Source organism: Hetaerina americana, unplaced genomic scaffold (genome assembly GCF_022747635.1).
Source record: "Hetaerina americana unplaced genomic scaffold, ioHetAmer1.1.p SCAF_10, whole genome shotgun sequence".
Taxonomy (NCBI): Eukaryota; Metazoa; Arthropoda; class Insecta; order Odonata; family Calopterygidae; genus Hetaerina; species Hetaerina americana.
Genome location: NW_027286070.1, coordinates 50,314,272 through 50,332,485, shown reverse-complemented (window position 1 = coordinate 50,332,485; position 18,214 = coordinate 50,314,272). Strand labels below are relative to the sequence as shown.

Here is an 18,214-nt window from a genome sequence, read left to right as displayed (position 1 = left end):
ATAAAATGCTTTCCATCATCTTAGAATTTTGACCCTTTCTCAAATGAAAACATGACAATGCCACTTAAATATTTTCTACCACTACAACTGCACATGGAGATCTGAAACTTTAATGATTTATCAAATGCAGTGTCACACATAATACAAGCTTCAACTCTTCAATTGGAAACAAATGTCCTTATTTTGTGTTAGAGAGGGAATACAGAAACATCAAGCAATGTACACAATAATGTACTGCGAATCATGTACAAATACATGAGGATTTTAGTAGGTGTTTCATATTACAAATACAATGGCACATTCCAATTAAAGAGCTAAGTCATCCTCAAAGAATAAATCATTCCTATCACCAATGTGCAATGATACTTACGCAATGGATATTGTACCATAAATTTGCATAGTTCACCACAAACATGCAAAAAATGAGGCTCATGCATAAAAACACAATTGACATGTAGGGATTAATAAGACCATCTATCTATTAAATTCAAAACAACATAAATAAATATGCAAATATATTAATAGCTACAGCATAGCTAATGTTCAAAATAAATTTGTCATGCCACGGGAGTCTCTACAAACCTGCTGTTTTTAAGATACAACCTAAATCCTTTGGAAGGAATTTTGCAGTTAATTCTAATGATACTAATACAAATACATAAATAAATGGGTAAATATATCAAAAGTCATATTTTTCTTTACAGGAGTTAACCAATCAAAGAGCTTCTTCTCTTTCTTATGATGTTACTGGTTAAGTTATCCAAGCCATTAGTGATAATGACAAGAAATCCACATCTAAAGAAGTAAAACTAAAAAAAATATCAACATGGTCACATTGTAAAAATACCACAAGGGTTTGATAACTTGATCACAGCTGGTAATTGTGCATGCTGGATGCATAGTCACCACGATAAGCAGAAGACTTGGATCGTCCCCCTGCAGTCCGACTAGAGAACTCTGAGAAGCGGTCTTGCTCATGGTGAAGCATTGGCGGGCCCGTCATCATGCCACCATTGCCTCCAACTACAGATCCAGGAGGAGGTGGCATCAACATAACTGGGCGAAGGTTAAGGGATTTGCGGGAACCCGCAAGGGACTGCGCATCACTCACAAATGCCCCATTCACTTCACCTGCAATTAATTTCAAGCATTTTAATTTCATCAGCAAAAGTACACAAATGGAAGACACAAATCCTTATTCACATTAAACATCCTCAATAAAGCTCATTATTATTATTCCTCATTGATTACTGACATAGCAATATTCTTTAAGTTGCTGAGTTCATTCAGTGTATTGCATTTGATTGGTGGATCTCTTTTAAAGCTTCCTGTGACACGTCCGAGTGTGGTCAACAGTAACTAATTTAAGATACTAACTGCCAGCACCGAGTGGTTCAATTCTTGGGAAATAAAGGCCTATTGAATGATGGACACTTCTATGAAGGCAGCATGATTTGGTATAATATGGTATATAGTACAGTATTTGGTATGATATCATGAAGCATGAAAATACTTCCAAAGATCCTAAGCAGTGGGCAGGAGCTATTCAACAAATGAGTGAAGATGGTGACTGGATGGATCCATAGATCAACATTCATTAAACATTAGGTGTTGTAAAATTACCTTTAGAAGCTGAGTACTTCAATGTACCAGGACAGCATTGAGGACTACTACATCATTACTCTTTGGAGCAGCAACACTAGGCAAAGAGTTCTACTAGCAATTGAAATAAATATGTAAAAAATTGTGACTATTTGAACATCTCATCACATATCTTATTAGTGGCACTTTAAAGCTATATTCATGATTTTGTTGTTGCTTTTCATAGTGAAAGTACAATTTTGTAGTATGATGCAGGCATATGTAACATGCTAGCAGATTAAAGTAACAGAGACATGTTAAGTTAATTCAGCAATCAGCATGTATTATTAATTTAAATGCACCCGTACATATAGAAAATAATAAGCAGACATCAGTTTCCAGGTTTGTAATAAAACTAATTTCGTATTTATTTCAGAAATAAGAAGTTTGCTTACTACTTGCCTGCCTACAATCCACATTTTATTCTATGATGTTCTCATTAATAAAAGTATCACTCCATAAACTGATTTATTTAAAAAAATATTTACTTAACACTTTCTGTTTGAAAACGTTTAACACAGGACTGATGATAAATCTTAAGATTTCACTTCCAATTGCTTAAGTTATTAAGGAAAAATATAAGCAGGACAAAAAGTTAGCAAAATGAATTGAACTAACCTCTATCCATTCATCTAAATCATCAAAATGAACTTAGCCTTAGAGTAAATTTACATATTTGTGGGAGGGTAAGTTCTTTTCCATGTGTGACCATTTGCTTGCCCACACAAAGTTTTATTAACCACATAGATCCATAGATAGGATGGTCCGCAGATATCATCCAGGATTTAAACCTAGGATCAACACAAGTAGAGCAGCCAAACTCTACTTAGTAGCCTATATGTTCATCTATAATTATTTACATTTAAATGAAAGAAGTAATTTGGTAATTACACATGAAGCTTATTAAAATACAAATACCTAGGTTTCAATGTTGGATGACATCATCAGGTGATCTCATCATCATCATCCCCTGATGATGACGTCCAATCCTGAAACTTAGGTCATATTTTAATAAAGTTCATATAGAATTACCAAGTTACCTCTTTTCTTTAAATATGTTGTGTATATTTCATAAATTTATCCTGGAGACAACAAATTTTAAAAATTTCGTATGCTCAGATAAAATATGACTTCATTAATATTTATTTCCCAGTGCACAAATTACTTAAGACCAAGAATGGAAACGGCAGAGGAAGTGAAGTTTTAAGGTTGGATATTTCCTCACATTAACCCCTTGGCTGCTTTTCATGTAGTTTTCATTTTAGTAATTTTTTGGCATGACAAAATGATCTGCAAATTCCATGCCTATACATGAATGTACCCATGCTGCTGTTTAATCTCTGATTTCTTGTAAAATAACTTACAGTTGTACATACTATTCATGCAATGCTAGTAGAAAACTAATTGTTACATGATGATGACTGAGAATATGGCTTTTAACTAGGTAAAAGGGTGACTTCCTACTCTGTTCATGAAAAAGGGGACCTTTGATGACTATTTCGAAAATATAATACTAAATGTTTGAAATATAAGCGGCCTGTCCCTCTACCTGATACACAAACACCTGTAACTGGATGGGAACATCATGTTCAATAACTGTGCAGTACCGAGACATATGTACTTTACACACCATGATTAGGTCTTTGAATGCTCTTATGTGAATGGTAATATGTAGCTACTGACTGGTACACAACAACATCCGAAATATTGAAATAAAACTCATCAATTATCATCAGAGGAAACACATCTTTAAAGCCACTGCCGTAATTGTCTTGGTGTCCTCTTGCATTTGTACAAACTGCCAGTCCTATACTCATACTGCTATCATAACTGAAGAACAATATTTTATTGAGTATTCCTTAATCATTTATCTCATTTTCCACAAATTTTTTAGTTGGGGTTTATTCCTGATCTTGGTGATTAAAATTTTTAGATTTGGATTAATTCCATATTTTCCTAATCTTCCTGAATAAGAAGTTACTTGTAACTAAAGAAGACAGGAATATAAAGTGAATTTAAATGTAATAAAACCATAAACACAGTAATCAACCCAAAGGTCAGTTAGGTAGGTGATGGTAGAGTTCACCCAGTACTAAGCCTGATGGTGTGTGAAATTCACACATCAGGGTAGGGGGGCCAGTTCCTTTCCTTGGGCTGGTAATGGTTTCCTAGGAAGATCTAGTACCCGAAAAATCACATAGCTTGGGTGGAGCTGCAGGTAACCAGAGTGGTTGGCCTGGGAATTGAACCCGGGCCTTCTGATCAGTAGTCCAACGCTCTACCCCCTGGACTACTGTGACCCACTTAGACGTTACGAGAAGCTAATTTTATATTCTAAAAATAAGACTGCACAGAATTCTTTACAATTCCTATAGAGTAGAGAATTGATAATCATTAAAGTTATACAAATTTGGAGAGAGCATTTGACAGTATCAAATAAAACAGAAAGCTACCTTCTCTGAAGGTAGCTTTCTATCTTCTTAAGTAAAAGTAAAGAGACCCACAGTCTACATCCAGGCCAAATGGATGCATTCATGTCTGAATCCAGCAATAAGTAAGCATGAACTAAGTAAGAATAATTGGCCTTCTTCATTTAATTGATTACCAAAATTTAGCAGCAGTGAATGATGAGTCTTGCTCAACTGGACAAGGTCATAAACTGTTATAATACTGATGAATATAAATTATTTAAAAAACAAAATTTAAATATTAAGTAGCTGTGTCAAAGAAGAATAAACAACACAGACATAGATACATAAATAGTAGGGGGGGTAAGATGAAATGTAAGTTTACCCAGACAGGTCCTTGGGAAGCAAAACCACCCGTAATAACAAATAGGACTTATATTGTCAAGCTTACCTTCATAAGAAAAATTTCACTCCAAGCACAAAATTTAAGCTTACGATTTGAAAATTGTTCACTAAAACAAAAAGATAGAAGTATATGTAACAGATGATGTGATCATGGACAGTCAGTGCAGCATATAAAAGGAATGGGGTGAGTGGCAATATACTTTCATTGAAAAATGGAAGTATTATGAGAATACATTCAACGTACGTACATCTATAATTAGGGAAGAGGGCTATGGAAAACAATAAAGTGATGAACGATTTTACCCATTGGATATACTCACAACCACAATTGCTCATTGATGCAATTTTAAAAGGCAATGTGAATACAGAGTATGCCAGCTAATAGAAGAAAGCTTTTATTGGGCAAGCTGCATAAATGAAATATGCACGATGAGATGATGATAAATAACAAATGATGAACTGATTGCACATAGTTACTGCATAATATTCAACACATCACTGCTTCAGCAGCATAAATTTACCAAAGATCTATTTCTTATTTTACACCTCCAAGGTTAGAAAAGCTTCCTTTTATAAATGTTAATAATCAATAATGATGATTAATCACATATTTCAAGTGTACAATTTAAAAAATTTGAAGTATCATTAGATACATTTTTCTGCAGTTGCAAATTTGCATGCCAGAAAAATATAGATGAGATTTTATTCATAAAAAAAGTATTTAAATGTCATACTAGTGATATGGCAGCTTTTATTTTAAAATTATATCAAAGTTACATCAAGCTGGAGGTCATTCAGGGCTGTAAAGTAATCAGCTTAACTTTTTTTCAAATAATTTTACATTTACACAGGAATGATTACTTAAAAAACTATGCTTCCTAGAATTTTAATTCTCTTGGATCTTGTATGCTGACCTATTTTAAAGATCTCATCAACGGTGGTTAACTTCAATATCCAATCAGTTTTTAATTATATTAAGCTTATTTTAAATGTAAACATTCCATTTTATCTGGTATTAAGTGTTAACATTAAAATACTTTGACTGATTTCTGCCTGATCCAAGTATTTTTTTGTAAATCTAACCTGAGAAATCGCAGTGCATCTTATGTGTCATATTGGTTGGGAAATACTATCGTTATTACAAATTATTGGAGCTCCATATATAAGTGATATTCAGGATAAAATGAGGATGTTTACAATGAGTTATATTTGCCTCAGGGCCAGAGGCATTTAAGGAGCTGAGGAATTTATCCACCCCAGAGGTAGACTTGGTCATTTGAAAGAGAAAACTTGGTTGAAACTGAAAACTGAAGGAGAAAAACAATAACTGTCATGTTTCTGCTGATAAAGAATATGAATCGAGAATTTCTATGGTGTCAAACCTGACAAAATGAAGTATCTCTGAAATATTCCCACATCTCTGAAATATTCCCAAAATTGATAAAAATTACTGAAAAATTCAATCTTAAAATATATTTTTGAAAAGTAGAGATAAATTTTTGTCTCATAAACAATTACTAGAAACAAATCAACTATAAAATAAATGGATATGCAAATATTAGGTTCTATCATGTGATATGTTTAAGTTAAAATCAACCAAGCCAGTGTCATTACTTGGCCTTGAAAATAATTTACACCCTTGGTATCACCATCAATGAGAAAGTAATCCTGCTACAGTCATAAATAAGACACCAAATCCATGGTAAAGTGTCCGTTATTCTCTAAGTTAGATACAATTTTATGCTAGATAATACTAAAAGGCATTCTACTATGAAATCTTACTATGAGTGATCTATTCAACCTCAAGTGGGACATAAATTTTACAACATGAATTTGATCGGGCAAGGCACACAAAACCACAAAAAAGCAAATAAAAGACTTCTTTGCAGCTGGCTATCAAGGGCTTATAGCTGGAATAAGAGTCTGAATATACAGTTTGAATTTGTAGAAAGTGAAATAAATTTCAGGAAGTTACTCTAATAATTTTTGCCTCCATCCAGTTTTGTGAGTTATTAATTGACCCACCCTCGAACCATTTTCAATGCAATTAAATTAACATAAAACTGTTTTAAAAAATCAGTACCATTCAAAAATAATCAGTAATAGAACTCTCCAGTTAAGGTAATGTCATATATCCCAAAAGGAAGATGACATATGGAAATAGCTGCCAATCATTTGGCACAAAATACTTGCAGGAATATGACACACATCCTGACAAGAATTGTCAGCTTACAGAATTGAATATAAGTCAGAAAACATTGTAGATGAATACCCTATTTAATCAAAAGAAAATCAGGGCTGCTAGAGAAGATGTGTTATTAGGCTCCATACGAAAACCAGATAGCTTGGTGAAGATGGTTGTAGGTGGAAAAAAAACCAGAAGTGCTATGGTAAGAGAGATCAAGTGATATGCAAGAGGAAAATTTCAATTAAAAAAAATTGAATATGAAATACTAAAAAAACAGAAAGCTGGTGAGGGGGGCTTCACTAAGCAAATGACAGAATTGATGATTATTGATGAACATAGTAGTGAAAAGGTGATTATCGTACTATGAAGCCATATTATAAAAATCACTATAGTTTTATACGCATAGGCCAACTTATATATCATATTGAGAATGCCAGTGGTTATTACACCACTAGTAATAACTGGAGGTAAAAGTATACTGTTTGATCCGAATTTTATGACATCATATGGAGACAATTGTTAATGGAAAATGAAATATATCATTTAAATAAGATGTCAGATAAGAGTTCATACCAACATAAATTGTTGATTTTATCCACTAAATTGGTTGACATAAAATGGTATTAGTACCAGATTGATAGTTTTTATCATTCATGTTTAATGAAATATACATTTTATTACTGAGCCCAAATTAAATGCTGTTTATATAAAAATTAAGGGATGAAATTCTTGATTATATGGACAACTGGATCAATTGGAAGCAACACCGAAAAGGGCTACTAAAGTAAATATCCACTTCTCTTTTTGCTTCAAAATTATAACTGGAATACAATGCACCTCTAGTGGCTGTATTCTTTTAAAAAAGATATTAAGTTTCCAAATACATTATAACCATGATGAAAACATTTAGTATATATCAATCAACTTTCTTAATAAAAGTAATTTTCTCATCACATAAGTATGGTTGTGCATGCTGGAGTTATTTCAAGTTCTAATCTACTTGATGACGTTATCTTTCAAAAGGAATTAGAAGTTATTCGACTATATACTATTTTAGAAGACTTTAAATGTTATAATACTTGTGCATGTTTCTTAAGTTGGTGATTAAGCTCATGCATAATTGAATAAGCCATGTTAATGCATGTGTAAACTGAAATTTAACTAATTACTCGCACATCTTGAGTGTTTAAGGATATTTTGTTAGAAAACCAATTGAGATGTTTAGTAGGTGATTAGCCAAAGTCATAGAAATTCTCACTGTTCGTACTTAAGGACTGACCCTTATATAGCGAGCCAGTAGTGGCACCATTGTTGTGGACATGGCTGAGAGAGTCGCCCGTTGAGAGAAGTCGCACGTGGCGTGATGCCAGCAGAAATGCCAATGCTGAAAGGACTAGGGAATCCGCAGCTGCAACGGCTGCCAGGACCAGAGCCCACCTCACACCACACCCTCCATTGCCAGAGCCAATTAGGGAGCTGCTAGAGCCAAATCCATCGCCAAGGCGATAGAGGCCAGCTGAAGGGCCGCATGTAGCACGAACAGGAGCCCAGTCCCATCCAGCTGGATATGAAGCTACACCTGCTACCATGCAAAGACCTGTAAAAGGAATTGAAAATAATCTAGTGGCAGTGCCTCTGAATGGTTTCCAACCTATACTACAGCAAATCAACCTAACAATTTCATTTATTTTACAACTATCTCTACAAGTACCTTCACTTCTGCGCACTTTAATTCAGGTTATTTATTAAAAAGGTAATTATGAAAAGGAACTGATTTATTTTAATTTGTAAAAATTCAATAAGTTCTTCTCCAAAACTTGTTTAGACAGTTTCATTTCAGTAATATGAATGGGGTTCAATAAGCAATAGTGATAAGTGATGAAACAGCTTGTATGTATGATGGAAATTTTTTTAACAAAATTACATTTTATCTTATGCACAATTAACATATTAAAGTAAAGGAAATACAAATGGATGCGGTCACATCCAAAGGGGGGAAGGACAATGTGACATGGGGAAGGAGGAATAGTGGGCAATTTTGGGGTATAGGGGCAAGATGCTCAAAACTGAAAGAGAAAGTAAACATCCATCTCATGTTAAAATAAATAATATTCATTTTTAAGCAAATATAAGGATAACTAGTACACAAGAGAAAAGAGGTAGGTACTATTTCAAACTTGAAAAACAGTATGGCGATCAAAGGGCGCATTGGAAATTCACGGCAATATGTCTTAGATACATGCCAATCAAGTCCAAACGAACATGAGACAGAAAATACTGAAAGCCTATGACAATAGTATAAAAATAATTGCTTAATAATATTTGATACCGCCACAAAGTGGATGCCCAATTTCAAAATCCTTCCTGGCAAAAGATAATTTATCTGACCAAATAACTGTGCAGTTTCTAATCGTGATAACAAGATCATATTTTATGACTCACTTATACTCCATATGACGAAGGTATTTGTGCAGAACTACATACTTGTTAAGCCCTACGCTAGCGTGCTCGCTCAAGGCCCTGGATTCGAGCTTCGCCTAGAATGTTGCCTTGACATTTGATGGATTTTCATAATTGAGTTTTTGGACCAGTTTACACGCAATCGCCGGAGTCATTCAACCCACCAAATAACTACAACTCCACGATAATTAAATATTCAAAGTTCTCTACCCAGCTAAACTAAGTACACCAATCGTGCGAAAAAAAATTGTAATCCTCGCGAAAGCTCTAAGAGCAGGAGTATAACTCCAAAGTTGAATGAATACTGGCTATCTCTGCCCTCCTGGCAATAAGGATTGGCACCGCGTAGGCAGGCGACGGCGCCGCCTCAACAGCCTCACGTCCCCAGAGACCTTTTAAATGGATGAGCTCACAGTTCAGGAAGAGTACGGAACCAATGAAGAGCTTCGCATGCCAAGGAGTTGCGCTTGTACAGTAAGGTCGCCTCCCTATTGACTCCCAAGAGCAGCCTTACAGCTAGCAATGAGTTCGGTGCCCGACATATAAACGTGCAGATATTGTTGACTACAAATACGAAAGTTAACTTGCAGCAATTCGTTGTATAGGAATCAAAATTCACTCTCTGCTTCGCCTTAACTACTCAAGCTATACAATCTGTATATAACGTATAAACAATCAAATGAGTTCGCATATTTGAAGAAATCGGTAACTGGAATACTCCCTGTCATGAAGGCTTGAGAGAAATCAACGAAGAAACCCACGTCAGCAACGTACCTATGCGAAGATTTACAATGAAGTGAAATTCTAAGCATTGAGGTACCTTGGTGCTGCTGGTTTGGGTTGTTCTACGAATCGAAAAACTTTCTCGTACGTCAAGCAAAGGTTTACTTATTTCTGATGCTTGAAATCACACTTTTAAAGGTGGGAATAAAATTTACTTTCTACCATAGCAAGGTGGGGCACAGATGTCCGAGTCAGAAGAAGGTTAAGTCCATTTTTTAACCTTCGATATATTAAGGCATTAATTATACGTCATCAAACCTAAGAATAAACGTTATTTTTCTCTGTTAATTGCTGCTATCAAGGATACCAAGCTGTAAATTCTTTCGCGGTAACAATGATACGTGGATCATTCAAAAATTCCTTTAAAAAATTCAAGTAATGGCGCTGGTAGTATCAAAAATGGGTTGCTTTTAGTTAGCCTCATTTCTCGCTAGACTGCTGTTAAAGTTTAAGTTACATTTTTCACGTGGTTTCATTTTCATAGTCGATTAAAGCAACCAAATTTGGTTTATATAGAAAACCGAGTTTTGTACAGTGATCAAAAACTTCTATTTAAAAGGCCGAACACCTAAAGAAATCAAAGCCGCAATCTGCTCTGCTCTTGTATTTTACCATTGAATCTAAACGTGGCCGTGCATCCACAAATGATGAACATTTTTCGAAACTACCAGTAGATGTGACTTCCTCCGAAATTATTGACGAAATCCACGATATGGTTTTGAGTGACTGACGAATCAAAGTTCGCGAAATAGTGGAGGCCAAAGGCATATCACAAGGTACAGTATTACCAGTTTTGCACAAAAATTGGGTATGAAAAACTCTCTAAGAGATAGATGCCACGTTTGCACTCAGAGGAGAATAAACGCATTCGTGTGGCTGTTTTGGCACTTTTCCTTCGCAATCCTGACGAGTTTCACAGTCGATATATAATTGTGTACGAAACATGGATTCACAGCTACACTCCAGAGGCAAAGGAACAATTGAAACAGTGGGCATAGGAACAATCGAAACCATTCCAGTGGCACAGTATCGCTTGGTTAGAGGAGGCATAAATATATAACGAACACTGTGGTATTGCATTATTCTTCGACTCATTACGTTAATACGGCGGTCCGTGATGATGGGCGACATATAACTACCAAGTATCTAGACGGAAAAATCGGAAACCTCGCGGATATGATTATTTCATTCATTTTTCCACTGCCTAATAAAACACATCCTGCATCTTGCCTCAAATAATCATAATACTCAGTCGAGTTACATCAAGAGTATAAAAATCTACATCAAAATGCAACCAGTATTAGTTTTTAGTATTAACAATTAGTTGGTGAATATATGCGTAGACTTAATGTTTTTATACGAATCAAAGAGAAGAATAAAATGTATTATTATTTGACGGAGGGAAAAAGGAGACTGATTGAATTTAAATTCGATATTGACAACAGTTGAACGACGCACGCTGGAAAAACAATTATTGAGACGGAAAAACGAATTTTCGAGAAATTTCACCAGTGTTCACAAAGAACTGAGGCAGGTGAGTAGTTTTTCCACTAGGGCTTATCTCGCATTAGTGCGTGCAGCGGGTGGATCCGCTAAATGTTACCATTGAAATATTTTCCGCAGTTTCTTTGGAACAAATTTTGAACTCCCCTCGAATTGTCCATGAATTTTTCCCAGTTACAAAACTTTTTTCTCTCCGGATTTTCAAAAATTTGTTTTTCAACCTTAAAAAAATTCGTTCATTCAAGGACAAAGCAAATTATTCGACCTTAAACGGAGTACTTTAATTTTTTCAATTTTTGCAATGAGCTTCATGCCATGCAACATAAGACGGATAATTTTTGCGTGTGCAATGCAACTCCCACGCGACATTCCATTGTAATGATTTATAAAACGGAAGGAAGTAGGAGAAATCGTTACCTATCCGCTATTCGGACAAAACAAACATTAATTCGCACAGATAACTGGTATTACTACCAGGCCTAATCTTTTATTCAGTAGATTTTTCCAATTGCTTTTTTATTCCGCAGCTTCGAGAGTTAATAAGCTTTGGTCAACCTGTCGATACGCCATATTTATGTAGACTATATATGAGCACCCTTAATCCAAACAAGTGTACTTATCAGAGCAGTACCGAGAGGAATTACTTCTCTGGGAGAAAGTTTCAATCGAGTTTAACGCACATTACCTTCCACTTTCTCCGATGAATCACTTGACATTGTTTCTGCAACTCGCATAAAGTTTTTATCCGATTATTCACTCTTTGAAAGGCCTTGATCTTGCTTAAGATTACCGTTAGGTCACAATTGAAAGTCATTCACGCGCACCTCCGAAACCTTTGACGGAAACTCGGCAGGTGCCAGGTGACCTACTTGTCCGAGAGACAGGGCAGTCTCGTTTCACTCGCGACGGGAATAATCTGGCAGTATCCAACGAGTATGGAATACGAAACAGATGAATGTGTTAAATACGCTAAAACGCCTCATTGGATACGAATAAAATGGGTTTTCGGGCTAACAGAGGTTATGAATAACGTGATCATTGTTACCAGGAAAACCTAGGGGAAGGTTTTACGAAGAAATTAAACGATTTATCATCCAAGGTCTATTTCCATCGGTGGTTCGAAAAATTAGTTTCATTAATTGTACTGAGCACAATTACTTCAAACGTAAGTCAGCATGAAAGAACATGTTTACTGTATATAATGCGATACTATAGGTTAATAAGTCCATAGGAAGTCACTAGCGTACCGAAAATTGGGGAAAGGTGAAAAATTTTCGTTAAGCTGACAGGTTAACACTTGCCCTGGGATAGTTATACGTTGCTCTGAGGGGTCGCCGGACTGCCAGACATCTATTCTATTAAATGCCACCTATTCACCTTTCACTAATTCTCGGTATACTGTTGACTGACAACAGACTTTTGAAAATGTTAGCACTTTTCTATTTCAACGAATTACAGAGGGTTATTTTTTTCTCAAACATACTTTTATGACAAACTGTGTAAAATATGGATATACACTTTGTTACAGAAATGGAATTCGTCGAGCTAGTTTGGTAGTTTAGCAAACTGGTAAATACGATCCAATAACAGTCTGAACGTCGCAGGACGATGGTAGACGCAATCCTGGCGTCAAATCAATGAAATTTGTAACACATACATGTATACATTACAGATTAAACTAACAACATAATATGAAATTAACTATTTTCATTATCCATTATGAGAATAAAAACTTATGATGAGTCTTAAATGAAAATCCCTCCTATAACTACGCGCTACTTTACAATTCACTGGTAAGGTGTGTCACAGGGGGTGATTACATGAGTCATCCACTATCCAAATTGCACACACGACGTGCTCTCACGGCCACTCCCACTCGACGGTTCACCAGATGTCCGCGTAATGCAAGGGTGTCTGACGCCGCTTGACAACCGCCCAACAAATATGTACATATATAACTCGACGCTCGGCGTAGCATCTTGAAGATGAGGGAACTACCGTATGCTGCTCTCTAGGAACGCCAGCCAACATAGGTCGATGTCCCTCATTTGAAATGACTGGGAGTCCTCTTCGGTGTGCCCCTAGGGGCCCGAAAATTCCTTGGCAGCCTGGTCAATCTGTGCATTTTAATGCAAATTCCCTCCGCGGACGAAGGTGTTCGTGACCTTGCCAGAGTTTAACGGACGTCGACTGCCGAAGGAGCCTCCGGAAAGACGCCATGAATTCCTCTGGCACCCATTTCCTTCCAACCATTATTGAACTCCCGTCGGCTGGATGAAGCGACATCTGGAGGGGATTCCGCGAATGTCACATCATTCCAACACACATGATCACTTAGCAATGTTCCCATCATCGTGGATGGCCAAGGCTCGCGAAAAATGCAGCTTTCGGCTTCAAATGATGATAATTATTTAGCTCCAGTGAAAATCGCTGAGGAGTTCGCGGTTATTAAGGTAACCGTCGGGATGATTTCTATGAATGTAGAACGAAAAAAAATGAACTATCAAATGATTAGTCAAACGAAGAAGTGATTGCTATGGTAGGAAAGAAGAAACGTTGTCGTGATTGGTTCAAAAGTGGCAGAAGTGTATGGAAGCGATATTGAGATGCAATGGGATGTTGAATACTGTGATGCGCGACGAAAGTTGGATAAATGAGCCAGGTAGACAAAGAAGAAAGATACGTAATTAGGGTGAGACGAAGGGGGATGGAAAATAAGGGGATCTGAAGAATAATTTGGTACAGTGCATTTCGCATGCACACTTCTACTTAACTTTTACAGAGGGTAACATGAACGCTTGTTTAGAAATAGGTTTTCTGCTAGAATGACTATGGATTTGCACATATTTTTTGGGTATTTTAATTAATGCTTTTTCCTTAACCCTTTAACCACTCTTCCTCTCCCTTATACCTAACTAATCCTACTTAGTGCTTGCAGCCCCTGCCTTTTGTTGGAACGCGGGGTATTTATGTAGATGATAGTAAATATAAGGTCAAGTGAACAACGTTGACTGCAGTAGTCACGCCGGTAACGCACCGACTTGAAAACAAAGGAGGGCGGCGTGAAAGTCCGTCACTTGCAGGCACCTCCCATGAATGAATTAATTAGATATTTTCTTACAAATTAGCATCTTAGACGGTGGGTAAGACTCTAAGAGGCTACATACTATAATCTGAAAATCTCACACGGGTGCCATTTTCTCGGCGTGGAGTGTATGGTCTCGCGGACGCTTTAATTGCTTGACTCATTCTTACTCCCTGATGATAATTTACAGTTAATTCTTCATACTCTCAACCGGAAAGCGCGCTCGAGATATTGTTCTTCGGGAGAGTGAGGCTTTGGGCTATACGCACTGGTGCGAGTACAGTTATTCATTCATGCAACGGGATGATTCTGGGCGAACGGTGAGGAGATTTTCCTTTTCCGAAAGCATTTTCGGGAAATGTAACTTAAGATCGAAAATTAAGATTTATTAAGGTCGAACTTCACAATGAGTGTAATGCTGCAAAGCACATCCGTGGGCATACGATATTTATGAGAAGAAAAATATCGCAGGAAAAACTCTATCGGCTCTGAAGTCACCGAATTTATTTCAGTGCATATCAAAGAAATACGGTTTCGGCAGACAAATGTGAATTTGACACAAGTATGCTTTTTATACATTGCGAATCCCGTAGAAGAAAATTCATAATCTACACAAGCATAGTTACCACAAGAGTCCGGCGTAGCATTTAATTGTGATGATTTGCAGAAAAACACATAAATTACGCTAACCGGTCATACAATCGTGACAACGAATACCACGGCGTATAATATAAAGGTCTCTTCCGATAACTCGCCGGAATATAATATATACTGAGGGAATTTCACATGAGACCATGTAACATGCAATTGTTTTATTTTTTCTAGATATGTACTACAAATGTAAATAATTTTCTTTCTAGATGCCTAGAAATTCGCTCAGAAAAGTCATTTAAGTGGATCGGGAGTCGAACACCGGATATCAGAATGGTCGATAGAGAGTATTAAGCCATTATACACGACCCCGAATTTACCTCAAATAACGATGCAAACACAGCTACTGGTAGTTATGACTCCTTCGCGACAATTGGGAGCTGTGTGGCGTATATATTAACATCCACAGCCAGCTCCACAAATGAATTAACACCCTGGATCGTGCAGATACTCGATTATCAACAGCAACTAGTTTAGGGTTATGGCCAAGCAAATATGCAACGCTGCCCTAAATTTTTTGGCCATCTACGGTTCGCCAAACTATGATATGGTTAGTCATAACTAAGACAACATATACACCGTATATGGATTCCATTTGGAAAAAGTTCACGCACCATTTTGCCAAGATGAAAAAACATCTATACAAATGCGAGCATACTATATTCTGATTCGCTCCGCCAAGTCTAAGAGGAAAACCAAATATTTAAGATAATTGTACACAGTTATATTGGCGAATCTAAAAGAAATTTCCACGCATGCATAACACTAAAAAGCTTTATTGGTGCAAATCACTTCATGGGAAAATAAAATTAATGAAAATAACTGCACAATATAATACTATCGAGGTCACGATTGCGACGTTGAATGTGATGCATAAAGAAGTACTGTTTCCGTTTTATGTTTCAGAAGAATAATACTTCATTTACGACAGTAGAAAGGAATTACCACCCCGAAAATTATTGGACGAACACATCAACGGCAGGATGGCAACCGTTGCGATGTAGTGCTGGGAAGTTGGACGATGAGGAAGATAGCCATGATAACGACGATAGTGGCAACGGTTCATTGGTGCCAGAACGGAAAAAAACCGGTTTGATGGGGACGCATCCAAGCTGCTAAGCCTGAAACCCCATTATGTGGGACTCGGGACGTTCTAATTGGCATAAATACCTTTCTGGGAGCCTACTCATCATGGACAGGTTTTTGAAGGGTCCGAAAACTATTACAAACCATCATGAACTCCTTTAACACTTTTTAGCACAACATGAGCACCTTTGACCCAACACTATTCTCTTTTTTAGAGAGCCCAAATGTGTTCTGCTCCTCCATGTCGTCCAGAACGCTTATTTATTTCCTATAATCCCACCTCAAACCCAAAATTCTTGCTTTCCCCAGGTCCTATGCCCTTCTCCATCTCAATTTCTTCCTCTGTACACCTCTTCGGATTTCATCCGAGTCCCCTCTTCATCCAATCCGTAACGATTATTTTTTCGGTTACCTTCCTCACTGTCTTAAATATTTTCCCAATCCTTCTTCCAGGCCATATCTAAAATTCTTTAAAAAAGAGCCTACGCTCCTCATCTTTCTCCTAAGATCAAGTTTTGGAATCATAAAATGCTTCGCTCTACGTCAAGGGAATCTTTTGGCCATTTAGTGACAGTACCCCTGTGATCAATCCATTTACCTTCGTAGATTGTTGTTTTCAATACAGAAAAGCAATATATCTTCTGATATCCTTACCTATGCGCCCGCTGTAGTCCTAAATAAAAACCGTCATAGTGAGATGTGCCAGTTTACATAATTTTCTATTTTAATTCTAGAGAGCACACCTTTTTCGGAGACAACGAAAGCAGATTGCACCATCAAGCCAAATAACTAAACTTGTAACCACGGTCGTAAATGCGACAGCACTTGTTACTTGAGCGGGGCAATGAAAGAGGCAATACCACAGAATAATTCTACACACATTTTGTATTGCAGCTCAATGAGACGATTACAATAACGAGAAAAGATTTTGCACTAAACCCATCCAAAAAGTTATTCATGTGTAAATTGAACACATCAACATATTGCGCTTAGTGCGTAGTTTCCTTTGCTGAAAACCTCTAGCGAAAAGTCAAGAATTTTGTATCCTGCAATAATGTGTTCGCCTTTTTTTAGGAGATAGCATGATTGCAAGCCTGCATGGGACTCGAAGACTTTGTTTTGGTTGAAAAAACTGTTTTTTCCACGTTTTTGATAATAGCAGAGACTAATGAACACCTTAAGAAAGATGTAGCGCACATGAGGAATGATGGGATTGACAGAGCCTGATAGTGTCTATGGCTGAAAAGGTATTTATGAAACGGATTCATAAGATTTAAGGTCTACGGAGGAAGCATGACAGCGTTGCTTGTCATTTCTTACGGACGTACTAGAAAGGTGACGAAATTTCGGCGCATTGAGTTGCCTTTTGACGAATGGTCGCAACCACAGAACGGGATTACATCAGAGTGTGTGCCCGTCAATTACATACCGCGACGAGTGTGACAGAATGAAGATCATATACCATGATATGGCTTTTAATCAAATTTTGAGGTAACTGCAAAATCAAGGCTAAAACCAAAGTTCTCCTCTCTGCCGAGCCTATCCCAAGGGAAATATTCGCTCTAATTTACTGGAAAGTAGTCCGGTGGCAACGTTGGAAATTGTGAATTAGTCCAATTACCACACTTGATAAACGAGGCAGCACTATGGTGGGAAATGAAGACCTGATTACGTCCTGTGTGAAGTAATGGGAGAAAAACATCAGTGAGAAAACTTGTTAGAAGCTATGAATGCTTCTTGCAAAGATAAGAATAGAAGGCTACGTGTCCCAGCCTGAAACTTCTAAGACGTGACGAAATGTTTAGATGCAATAAAACAGAGTTACCTTTTAATAATTTAAACATTTAAAGATGTTGTGGAATTCTAAACGTTTCCTGAAATCGAAGCTGCCGATGAATTTGAAAACAGGGTAGTCGTAAACTTCGTGAAGAGTGAAAAGAACCTTTGAAAATTTCACCGACGCTGGATATTTTTTTCCGATTGAACATTACCGTTCGCGGAAAT

At 36.9% G+C, this 18,214-nt stretch overlaps 1 protein-coding gene across 2 annotated transcripts in view; it reads right to left on the bottom strand.

The window, feature by feature from the left end:
* Positions 1 to 269: 269 nt before the first annotated feature.
* Positions 270 to 18,214, bottom strand: part of Tmhs (Tetraspan membrane protein in hair cell stereocilia) — a 53,187-nt gene continuing 35,242 nt past the window's right edge. Inside the window, exons 3-4 of one of the 2 annotated variants that reach the window (XM_071598638.1) lie at positions 7,910 to 8,239; positions 270 to 1,131 (exon numbers count right to left, since the gene is read on the bottom strand). In XM_071598638.1, coding sequence (XP_071454739.1) covers positions 869 to 1,131; positions 7,910 to 8,239 — 593 coding nt within the window. In that variant the 3' untranslated portion in view covers positions 270 to 868. The remainder of the gene's footprint in view (positions 1,132 to 7,909; positions 8,240 to 18,214) is intronic. The other variant, XM_071598639.1, reaches the window with a different exon arrangement.